Source organism: Acinonyx jubatus, chromosome E2 (assembly GCF_027475565.1).
Source record: "Acinonyx jubatus isolate Ajub_Pintada_27869175 chromosome E2, VMU_Ajub_asm_v1.0, whole genome shotgun sequence".
NCBI classification, from domain to species: domain Eukaryota; kingdom Metazoa; phylum Chordata; class Mammalia; order Carnivora; family Felidae; genus Acinonyx; species Acinonyx jubatus.
Genome location: NC_069396.1, coordinates 55,017,736 through 55,030,341, shown reverse-complemented (window position 1 = coordinate 55,030,341; position 12,606 = coordinate 55,017,736). Strand labels below are relative to the sequence as shown.

The window sequence follows — 12,606 nt, the reverse complement described above, 5'->3', positions numbered from 1 at the left end:
AAATTTACAAAGTGCCAGAACACAGAAGCATGCAAAAATCCACTGCATTTCTATATACTAGCAATTTACACCTTGAACCTGAAATTAAAAGTACAATACCGGGGTGCCTGGGTGGCTCAGTTGGTTAGGTGTCTGACTTTTGACCTCAGCTCAGGTCTTGATTTCAGGGTCAGCAGTTGAAGCCGTCCATTGGGCTCTGAGCTGGGCATGAAACCTACTTAAAAACAATACCATGTATGATTGCTTAGAAAAGAAAAAGGAAAAGAAATATGAGCCCACGTTCCAGTGCAGGGACCTGTGGCTCTGAAGACAAGAATCAGTCACTGGGAAATGGCAGAATGGCCTCCAGGCAACTGGCAATGCAGATCATCTCCTTGTCAGACACTGGGGTTGGAATCGTGGGGACTTTCTATCTTATTCATCATTATTTTTCATTTACTTCACTGTGTGCTTGTTAACCTCCACACACTTGATTTCCAAGCACCAGACCACAGCCAACTACTACAGTTAAGATGTTTCAAGTTATTTCACTCAAGACCTGAAGGAACTCTTCAGATTTAGCATCTACTTTGTACCTGTCACCATCTCATATGCATTTTTCACGTCACAAGAGTCTCCCAACAACCCCCTGACTTATGTACCCCTTGGTGTAAACTGGGAAAAAAATGTAAATGAAACATACAATCTGGGTCACAACGTGTGGAAAGAAAAGATAATGGCAAGGGAAAATTGTATAAAAAAAAGAAGTTTTACTACAGTTGAAAATGAGCCATGGAATGAATTGTTCAAGACCATACTTTGAAATTCACATTTTAAAATCCTCTGGAAAATTGTTCTAATAAAATTGTTTAGTAACATTTATGATCTAATAAACATTTCCAAACATCTTCATTAAGCTAGCATAAAAATATCTTAAGGCAATTTATCTAAATAGTATTCTATAAGCATATCAACAAGCACATCATACAATGGAATCTAGGTGTACAGAAGGAAAAGGAATGTAACAAATTAGCATGAAGAAAAGTTTGTCTTTCCCAACCAAGAAATCAGGAGTTTCAAGACTACATATTCAGTGTATTACTAAAGAGTATCCATTTTTTGGTGGCTGATGACTGACACCTTTTAAGCCTCACCACCACATCTGTTCTGCCCACCTGCCCAAGCTGAGAGAAAAGCCTGGTGCTCCTTCCTTTGGTATCAGCCGGAAGTTCAAACCACAGAAGGCATCCTCCCCCCAGCTCCACCCAGTCACCACCCAAAACACACCAAACCACTCACCATTTCCTGTTCCCTCAAGCCATTTTTTTTTTTTTTTTTTTTTGACCAGCTTGGAAGTCTGTGCTCTCCCTAGTCTCGATATCCAAACCCAACTTTGGTTAGGGTTCCATCTGTTCCAGTGGATGGCCACAAGTGGAAGTTAACAAAAAATGTGTTAGGCAATGAATATTTGAAATTTCTAGTTTAACTATGAAATAAATGTTCCCATTGTATATTGTCCATTCTAAATTATTTCTTTAGTGCTCCGAGCTCAAAACGATTATTTTTGGCCTTATTTCTGAAATTATTTTATTTCCGAATTTTTCATGTGTACTATGTTCCTATTTTCATTTTGTTTACATCATGGTGCAAACCATGGGTTTTATTTGGGCACAAAACACATGAAGTAGAATCATATGGTGCATATTCATGAATGGGAGCAGGTTTTAGGGGATCAGAATCTTGAACTTGCACTGCTGTGGCATTTCATTGTAACTACATAAATATCCTGCAGCAAAGTATGGAGAGAAGAACTCAAATGCAAAGTTTAAGTATATAATCCTCAAACTGTTCTTTAATTCCATCCTGGAAGGAAATTATTATAGGTTTCTTCAACCTTGAGAGCCTAAAGGTTGTTAGTATGTGTTACAAAGTACTCTATAGAATTGGGATAAAACTGTTAGAAAAAGAACATGACTCCTTCAGGGTTATGGGGAAAAATTATTTAAACTTTATTAATGAAAACGTGAGACTTGTGATACATCCTGCAGAAAATAGTAGCAAAATGTAATGGCAGGAGTTAACTATGAATCATGAACATACTGTTCTGGTTCTCTGGATTCAACTGCCCTCTCAGATAACTGCTCCCTTCATTTTCCAAAAAAAAAGGAATGGCATTAATGATCCATCAGTTTGTCATTGATAGTATCGCACAGCTATTACTATCTTCCCCTGCATTGTTTCTACCACATAATCCGTCCCTAGCAAACAAACTATCACCATCATTGCATGAAAAGGTCAGTCCCTGTAACTCATCTAGAGAAGAGTGCCCTGATCATAACATGCATGACAACCTCAAGGGTGATTTTGCATTATTCTCTGCCCCTACCCCATGCAAATTCACACAAAATTAAATTTGACAACTCCGTGTCCTTGCTGTTCCAGGGAACACGGATATGAATGGGTCACACACAATGAAGTAGGCCCCTTCATCTTATGACTGCTCCTCAGAGACCATCAGGAAAGGCTTAAGATCAACAGATTTCAAACTTGAGGGTGAAACTCATAAATAAAATGTAACTCAAACTCATAAAATATAGCCTTTTCAAGAAAACTCAGGTAAGTATCTTATACACAGAAAATCATGAGCTACTTCCACACATGTCCTTGTTCCCATGATATAGGAGTTTTAACAATTTTTGATATAATTATCATGCAGTGTGGAACATTTCAGGTTAATCTCCGAGATCTAAAGTCCTAGTTATTCCAGTCGGATCCTATTATTCCTGGATTCTCTAATGTGTGGTCTGTTCTGTGAACTGGTCAAAATATCATATTTGTAAGGATTTGCAAGGAATCTCCCCAGTACCAATTTGTTGGTGAATCCTAAGGACGCACAGTTTCTTAAAGGTATTTCCACATTCAGCATATTTGGTATAGTTTCCCTGCATAAATTCTCTCATTACTCCAAAGGTGTGAGCATTTAATGAAAGCCTTATGACATTATTTCCATTTGTAAGGTGCCTCTTCAATATAAATCCTCTGATATTTTGGCCTTGGGGCAAAAGCCTTAGCACGCACATTAGTTTTCTGTGATTTCTCTGCAAGGACTGGATAATGGCTCTGCCACAAACACTTACATGGTTTCCTTTCAACATCGATTCCTGTTGCAAAATACTTGGAACTCAAGCTAAGAGCTTTGCCACACTCATTGCATTTATAAGGTATATGCTCTAGTATGTTCCCGAACTTTTGATCTTTGGGTAAAATCCTTGTCACACACAAGAAACCATACATCTGTGTGGTTTCTCTCCAGGATATTTACTCATATCCAGTGAAGAGTACTAATTTAAAACATTGCCACATTTGTTGCATTTGTAAATATGAATGATTTGGTGAACCCTGAGTTTAAGGCAATACCTAAAAGCCTTGCCACATTCAGTACATTTATAAGGCTCTCTCCAGTATGGATTATCTGATGACTGGTGACGGGTGAGCCTCGAGTAAAGGCTTTGCCACGCTCATGGCATTTGTAAGGTTTCTCTCCAGGATGAATTCTTTGGTGAATCCTGAGGTCAGACCATTGTCTAAAAGCCTTGCCACATTCAATACATTTGTATGTTTTTTCTCCAGAATGAATTTTCTCATGAAGTCTAAGGTGTGAACCCGTGATAAAAGCCTTGCCACACTCATTACATTTGTAAGGTCTCTCGCCCGTATGGATTACCTGATGTTTATTTAAACTTGCATGGATGCTGAAGGATTTGCCACACTCCTTACATTTGAAAGGTCTCTCGCCTGTATGGATTCTCCAGGGATTTATAAGGTGTGAATTTTGACTGGAGACCTTGCCACACTCATTACACTTGTAAAGTTTCTCTCTGGTATGGATTATTTGATGTGTACTGAGGTGTGAGCCTTGAGTAAAGGCTTTTCCATACTCATTACATTTGAAAGGTTTCTGTCCAGCATGAATTCTTTGGTGAATCCTGATGTCAGACCATTACCGAAAGGTTTTGCCACATTCAACACGTGGATATGACTTCTCTCCAGTATAATTTCTCCCATGATGCCTAGGGTGTGAACGCTTGGTAAAGGCTTTGCCACATTCATTACATCGGTAAGGTTTCTCTCCAGTATGGATTATCTGATGTTTAGTGAGGTGTGAGCCCTGAGTAAATGCTTTGCCACACATGGCATTTGAAAGGTTTCTTTCCAGCATGAATTCTCTGGTGAATCCTGAAGGCCTTGCCACATTCAGTACATTTATATGGTTTCTATCCAGTATGACTTTTCTGATGGTCAACCAGGTTTGAACTTTGAATAAAAGCTTTACCACACTCATTACATTTGTGTGGTTTCTCTCTGCTATGAATTCTGTGATGTTTTACCAGTTTTGAACTCTGGCAAAAAGCCTTGCCACATTCACTACATTGGTAAGGTTTCTCTCCAGTATGGATTAGCTGATGGTTTGTTAGGCTTGAACGTACACTAAAGGCTTTGCCACACCCGTTACATTTGTAAGGTTTCTGTCCAGCGTGTATTCTCTGGTGATTTGCAAGGTGTGAATTTTGACTGAAGAGCTTTTCACATACATGACATTTATATGGTTTCTTTCCTGTATGAATTATCTGATGTATGCTGAGGTGTGAACCCTGATTAAAGGTTTTGCCACAGTCGTGACATTTGTAAGGTTTTTCCCCATGTGATTTCTCATCATGTGTTAGTTAGTGTCGAAGGCTGAATAAAATCACTCCCATGTTTATTAGAAATGTTGGTTTGGACACTAGGAGAAATTTCTTGAAGTGGTGAAACTGAGGAACCAGTGTTGACCTGCTTATCAACTTGATTACATTCATAGATTTTCCCTTCAGTATGAAACACATGCCATTCATCCTGAAAGCTTAATCCAGGCCTATTTACAACAGGCTTGTTTCCTGCATCCCTCGTACCAGATTGATCTCTTCTATCAGTGAGGCTACATTTACGGGTTACAGGCATGTCTCTAATTTATTTCATCATCTCTCCACTGCCACTCAAAGTCATACACATTTTTCTGGATTTCCCTGAAGCAAAAATCTTTGATTTCGTGGCCTTTGTGCCCTTCCAACATCATTGCCTGAAATACTTCTCCTGTATTACTATACTCGTTTGGTTGTAATTTCTTGATCACATGTGTAGGAGAAACATCTACAAAATATAAAGAGCCAGAGGTATCCTGTTAATTACAGTTAGCAAACGAATGTAATGTTCTCAACATATAACAATAAAATTAATACTTGTACTGAGCACAGTCATAAAGCTTTTCCATGATCTCCAAAATTTTAGGAATACCTAAAGGAACAGGATTTTTTACTAAAGAGTGCTCATCTGTAATACAAATTAATCTCAGGATAGCCTGGTTTCAAACACCCAATGACAAAAACATTCACACTGTACAAAATTATGTTAGCTCTCAAAGAAAGGGTATTTTTCTTTCCTTTTAAATTCCAGTATAGTTAACATACAGTGTTCTGTTAATTTCAGGGGTACAATAAAGTGACTCAGCACTTCCACACATCGCCCAGGGCTCATCAGGGCACGTGTGCTCTTTCGTCTTCATCACCTCTTGAACCATGGCCCACCCACCTCCCCTCTGGTGCCATTGCTTTGTTTTCTATAGTTAAGAGTCTGTTTCTTGGGGTGCCTGGGTGGCTCGGTGGGTTAAGTGCCTGGCTTCAGCTCAGGTCATGATCTCATGGTTTGTGAGTTTGAGCCCTGCATCGGGCTCTGCACGGACAGTGTGGAGTGTGCCTGGGATTCTATCTCTTAAAATAAATAAGCTTTAAAAAAAAGTGTTTCTTGGTTTGTCTTTTCTTTTTTCCCTTTGCTTGTTTGTTTTCTTTCTTAAATTCCACATACGAGTGAAATCATATGGTTGTCTTTCTCTGACAGACTTATTTCATTGAGCATTATACTGTCTAGCTCCATCCATGTAGTTGTAAATGGCAAGATTTCATTCTTTTATGGCTGAGTAATATGCCATTGTATATATATACCACATATTCTTTACCCATTCATCTACCAATGGACACCTGGGCTGCTGCCATGATTTGGCTATTGTAAATAATGCTACTGACATAGGGGTACATGTATCCCTCTGAATTAGTGTTTTTGTAATGTTTGGGTAAATACCCACTAGTGTGATAATGGGATTGTATGATATCTTTTTTTTTTTTTTTTAACGTTTAATCATTTTTGAGTCACAGAGTACCAGCAGGGGAGGGGGAGAGGGAGAGAGATACAAAGAATAAGAAGCAGGCTTCAGGCTGAGTTGTCAGTGCAAAGCCCAGTCTGAGATGGGACTCAAACCCACAAACCATGAGATCGTGACCTGAGCCAAAGTCGCACACTCAACTGACTGAGGCACCCAGGCACCCCAGGTAGCTCTATTTTTAACTTTCTGAGGAACCTTCATACTCTTTTCCACAGTGGCTGTACCAATTTGCATTCACACCAACAGTACAAAAGGGTTCCTTTTTCTCCACATCCTTGTCCACATATGTTCTAAGATACAGTATTTTTCCACCATGACCCCAAAGCACATACCAATTGGCAGTAAATACATTTCTCATAACCGATGAGAAAAAAGTATTATACATAATTTTCTGTATATGTCATATAAATAAATGCTGCAGGACAGATAGTATATTACAAAGGTAAGTAATCCAAACCAAGCTTATCTGATGGATAATCTAAATAAATGAGAATCCAGAATTGCAAAATAAATATAGCATTGAGAAAATGAAGAATTTAATAAAACAATGTTTACCAAACTAAATTTTATAAATACCTGTTATAAAATTATCTTTACCCACGAAGAATAGGCATTTCACACTATTAACAAGTGATGCATGTCAGTTCTATTGCATAAAACATGATAAAAGATCATCATCGTAAATCACAATAAACAATAATAAATAAAATATTCTAGGGGTGCCTGGATGGTATTACCCCAGAACAGGTCCACGTGGTACAGGATCCTTTCAGTCACCAGGTTTTCATCCCAGCTGAGAGCCTAGGAGGTACACAGGACTGTGGAGCGGGGCAGGCAGACTGCCCATGCTACCCTATGAGGGCTGCCTGACTAGCATGGTTTGAAACATCCAGTCTGGGGAGGAGAGAATTGGGTGTCGCCATTTCCCCCCCATCTCCAACACAATGGAGTTTCAGGGAACAGGACAGAGGCCCCCAGTGGAGGCAGGACCCACTTGCACCAAACCCCACCCCTCCATGCCTGATAACGGCTTTTCTACCAGAGTAGGGCCGACACTAACCAAACCAGATAGTCTATCCTCGAGATCAGCATAGCCACTGATCCCAGGCACCAACAGACAACTGTCCTGTGGTTTTATATGTTAGTCTAGTTTGTTTTAAATATTCTTTTTTTTCTTTTCTTTCCTTCTCTCTTCCCTTCTTTTACTTTATACCCTCTGATTTTTTTTTTCTTCCCTTTGGAATCAGGCTCATAGTTTCTGCTTTCATTTTTGGTCAATTCTTATTTTTTATATATTTATATATACATATATATGTATGTGCATGTGTTTACACATAAAAGTGTATATACATATAAGTACATATATATATATATACACACACATACACACACATATATATATACATCCTTTTTTTCTTTCTGTTCTAGGTGTTCATTTGTTTAACCAGGCATTTTTATTCTATTCTTTTTACACCTTTTCTGTATCTCTTTCGTCTTTATTTTCCTCTCTCTCTGGATTAAGCCTTATAGTTTCTTTGATTCTCTGTCTGGCTTTTTTTTTCCCCCTGCCCCTTTCATTTTGCTCTTTGTATGGGATAAGGTTCATGTGCTCTTTTTTTCCTTTTTTCTGGATTACTTCAATGAACAAATCAAAGCACACCTGGTGGAAGGTCCAAACAATCCACCACTCCAAGCAGTGGGATAGAACAGCCAAAGATGTAACAACAGGGTAGACACAACACACCTCAAAAACACTTGCTGAAGTGCCAGGTCCTGGACAGTGTATGACTCCTTTCTAATATGGTAGTACTTGCAGGTGCAGGACACATAACAAGCCATTGAAAGATGTAAAAGACAGAAAGTGACCCAAAATGATGAAATGGAAGAATTCTCCTCAAAAGAATTTCCAGGAATAAAGGATAGAGAATTGCTCAAACTGGATATAAACAATATATCTGAACAAGAATTTAGAATAACAGTCATAAAACTAATAGCTGGGCTTGAAAAACACATAGAAGACAGCAGAGTATCTATTGCTGCCTAGATCAAAGACCTATGAAATAGTCATGATGGATTAAGATATATTGTAAATGAGATGCAAAATAAACTAGATGCAGTGACAGCAAGGATGAAGGAGCAGACGAGAGAATAAGTGAGATAGAAGATAAAATTATGGAAAATGACAAAGTTGAAAAAAAGAGGGAAAAGAAATTACTAGACCACGAGGGGAGAATTAGAGACCTAAGTGATTCAATAAAATAAAATAATACCTGTATCATAGGAGTTCCAGAAGAGGAAGAGACAGACAAAGGAGCAGAAGGTTTATTTGAATAAATTATAGCTGACAACTTCCCTAATCTGGGGAAAGAAACAGACATCCAAGTCCAGGAGGCACAGGGAACTACCTTCAAAATAAAAAACAGGTTAACACCATGACATATCATAGTGAAACTGGCAAAATACAAAGACAGAGAGAGAATTCTGGGTCTTAACCTACAAGGGTAGACACAAAAGGGTAGTAGCGGGCCTGTCCACTGCAACTTGGCAGACCCGAAGGAAGTGGCAGGAAATATTCAATGTGTTGAATAGGAAAAATATGCAGCCAAGAATCCAGCAAGGCTGTCATTCAGAATAGAAGGAGAGATAAAGGCTTTCCCAAACAAAACTAAAGGAGTCCATGACCACTAAACCAGCCCTGCAGGAGATCATAAGGGGAACTCTGAATGGAAAGCAGCAAAGACTACAAAGCACCAGAGACATCATCACAAGCATGAAACCTACAGAACACACAATGACACTAAATCCATATCTTTCAATAATTACTCTGAATGCAAATGCACTAAATGCCCCAATCAAAAGACATAGGGTATCAGAATGGATTAAAAAAAGAAAAAGAGCAAGATCCATCTATATGCTGCCTACTAGAGACTCATTTTAGACCTCAGGACATCTGCAGATTGAAAGTGAGGGGGTGGAGAACCATCTATCATGCTACTGGATGTCAAAAGAAAGCCAGGGTCGCCATATTTATATCAAACAAATTGGATTTTAAAACAAAGACTGTAACAAGAGATGAAGAAAGGCATTGTATCATCATTAAGGGGTCTATCCATCAAGAAGAGCTAACAATTGTAAATGTTTATGTCCCCAATGTGAAAGCATCCAAATATACAAATCAATTAATCACAAACATGAATAAATATATAGATAATAATATCATGATTGTAGGGGACTTTTATATTCCACTTGCAACAATGGACAGATCATCTAGGCAGAAAATCAATAAGGAAACAGTGGCTCTGAATGACACATTGGACCAGATGAACTTAACAGATATATTCAGAACTTTTCATTCTAAAGCAGAATACACATTCTTCTCGAGTGCACATGGCACATTCTCAAAATAGATCACATACTGATCACAAAACAGCCTTCAACAAGTATAAAAATATTGAGATCATACCATGAATATTTTCAGATCACGCTATGAAACTTGAAATCAACCACAAGAAAAAAATTGGAAAGCCCCCAAATACATGAAGGTTAAAGAACCTCCTACCAAAGAATGAACAGGTCAACCAGGAAATTAAAGAAGAAATTTAAAAATATATGGAAGCAAATGAAAATGAAAGAAGGACAGTACAAACCCTTTGGGATGCAGCAAGGCCATCCTAAGAGGAAAATACATTGCAGTACAGACCTATCTAAGAAAGGTCCCAAATACAGAACCTAGCCTCACACCTAAAGGAACTAGAAAGCAGCAAAGAAAACCCAAAGCCAGCAGAAGAAATAAAATAGAACAGAAATAAACAATATATATTGGGGGGAAAAAAAAAAACCACCAACCAGTAAAACACATCAAGGAATCTAAGAGCTGGTTTTTTGAAAGAATAAACAAAACTGATAAAAAAAATAGTAATATATAAAAAAAAAACCTGATAACCCCCTAGCCAAACTTCTCAAAAAGAAAACAGAGGACCCAAATAGATAAAATCAAGAATGAAAGAGGAGAGATTACAACCAACACCACAAAAATGCAAACAATTATTACAGAATATTATGGAAAATTATATGCCAACAAAGTGGACAACCTGGAAGAAATGGACAAATTCCTAGACACTCATACACTACCAAAACTCAAATGGGAATAAACAGAAAATCTGAACAGACCATAACAAGCAAAGAAATTGAATCGGTTATCAAAAATCCCTCAACAAATAAGAGTCCTGGGCCAGATGGCTTCCCAGGGGAATTCTACCAGACATTTAAACCAGAGTTAATGCCTATTCTTCTCAAGCTGTTCCAAAAAATAGAAATGGAAGGAAAGCTTCCAGACTCATTCTATGAAGCTAGCATTATCTTGATTCCTACCAGAGAACCCACTAAAAAGGAGAATGACTGGCCAATATTCCTGATGAACATGGATGCAAAAGTTCTCAACAAGGTATTAGCAAATCGAATTCAACAGTACATTAAAAGCATTGATAGCATGATCAAGTGGGATTCATTGCTGGCTGCAAGGCTGGTTCAATATTCACAAATCAATCAATGTGATACATCCCATTAATAGAAGAAAGGATAAGAACCATATGATTCTGTCAAAAGATGCAGAAAAAGCATTTGACAAAATATAGTATCCTTTCTTAATAAAAACCCTCAAGAAAGTCAGGATAGAAGGAACATACCTTAACATCATAAAAGCCATAAATAAAGTCAAACAGCTAATATCCTCCTCAGTTGGGAAAAATTGAGAACTTTCCCGAGATCAAGAACACAACAGGGATGTCCACTCTCACCACTGTTGTTTAACATAGGGTTGGAAGTCCTAGCCTCAGCAATCAGACAACAAAATGAAGTAAAAAAAGGCATCCAAATTCGCAAAGAAGACCAAATGTTCACTTTTCGGACATGACATGATACTCTACATAGAAAACCCAAAAAACTCCAAAAAACTGCTAGAATTGATACATGAATTCAGCAAAGTTGCAGGATATAAAATCAGTGTACAGAAATCAGTTGCATTTCTATACACCAATAATTAAGCATCAGAAAGAGGAATCAAGGAATAGATCCTGTTTACAATTACATGAAAACCCACAAAAGACCTAGGAATAAACCTAACCAAACAGATAAAAGATCTGTACATTGAAAATTATAGAAAGCTCATGATAGAAATTGAAGAAGACACAAAGAAACGGAAAAACATTCCATGCTCATGAATTGGAAGAACAAATATTGTTAAAATGTCCATACTATCCAAAGCAATCTACAAATTCAATGCAATCCAAATCAAAATACGACCAGTATTCTTCACAGAATTAGAACAAACAATCCTGAAATTTGTATGGAACCAAAAAAGACTCCAAATAGCCAAAGTATTGTTGAAAAGAAAAATCAAAGCAGGAGGCATCATAATCCCACACTTTAGATTTTATTACAAAGCTGCAATCATCAAGACAGTATGGTATTGGCACAAAAACAGACACATAGACCAATGGAATAAAATAGAGAACCGAGAAATGGACCCACAAAAATATGGCCAACTAATCTTCAACAAAGCAGAAAAGAGTATCCAGTGGAAAAAAGGCAGTCTCTTTAGCAAATGGTGCTCGGAGAGCTAGACGGCAACATGCCGAAGAATGAAACCAGACCACTTTCTCACATCATACACAAAAATAAATTCAAAATGGATGAAAGGCCTAAATGTGAGACAGGAGACCATCAAAATCCTAGAGGAAAACAGGCAGCAACCTCTTTGGTCTCGACCACAGCAACTTCTTCTTTGACATGTCTCCGAGGGCAAGGGAAATAAAAAGAATATGAACTGGGACCTCATCAAGATAAAAATCTTCTGCACAACAAAGAAAACAATCATCAAAACTAAAAGGCAACTGATAGAATGGGAGAAGATATTTGCAAATAACATATAGGATAAAGGGATAGTATCCAAAATCTATCAAGAACTTACCAAACTCAACACTCAAAAAACAAATAATCCAATGAAGAAATGGGCAGAAGACATAAATAGATACTTTTCCAAAGAAGACATCCAGATGGCAGACACATGAAAAGATGCTCAACATCACTCATAACCAGGGAAATATAAATCAAAACCACATTGAGATACCACCTCATACCAGTCAGAGTGGCTAAAATTAACAACTGAGGCAACAACAGATGTTGGTGAGGATGTGGAAAAAGGGGAACCCACTTTCACTGTTGGTGGGAATGCAAACTGGTGCAGCCACTCTGGAACACAAAGTGGAGGTTGCTCAAAAAATTAAAAATAGAATTACCCTATGACCCAAGATACAGGAGTGCTGATTCATAGGAGCACATGTACCCCAATGTTTACAGCAGCACTATCAACAATA

The 12,606-nt window shown here is 37.9% G+C and overlaps 3 protein-coding genes and 1 pseudogene across 4 annotated transcripts in view; 1 reads left to right on the top strand and 3 right to left on the bottom strand.

The window, feature by feature from the left end:
• Window positions 1-1,202, bottom strand: part of LOC113593324 (uncharacterized) — a 36,553-nt gene extending 35,351 nt beyond the window's left edge. Inside the window, exon 1 of one of the 2 annotated variants that reach the window (XM_053210974.1) lies at window positions 100-1,202. The gene's annotated coding sequence lies outside the window, so the exon portion shown is untranslated. The remainder of the gene's footprint in view (window positions 1-99) is intronic. The other variant, XM_053210973.1, reaches the window with a different exon arrangement.
• Window positions 1-12,606, top strand: part of LOC106972991 (zinc finger protein 677-like) — a 433,591-nt gene that overhangs the window by 338,277 nt on the left and 82,708 nt on the right. The gene's annotated exons all lie outside the window — the stretch shown is intronic.
• LOC113593308 (zinc finger protein 160-like) lies at window positions 3,980-4,977 on the bottom strand (annotated as a pseudogene).
• LOC106973003 (zinc finger protein 665-like) overlaps window positions 4,977-12,606 on the bottom strand; it is a 64,237-nt gene continuing 56,607 nt past the window's right edge. The window contains exon 4 of the mRNA XM_053210971.1: window positions 4,977-5,166. Within this exon, the coding sequence (XP_053066946.1) occupies window positions 4,982-5,166 (185 nt within the window). The 3' untranslated portion in view covers window positions 4,977-4,981. The remainder of the gene's footprint in view (window positions 5,167-12,606) is intronic.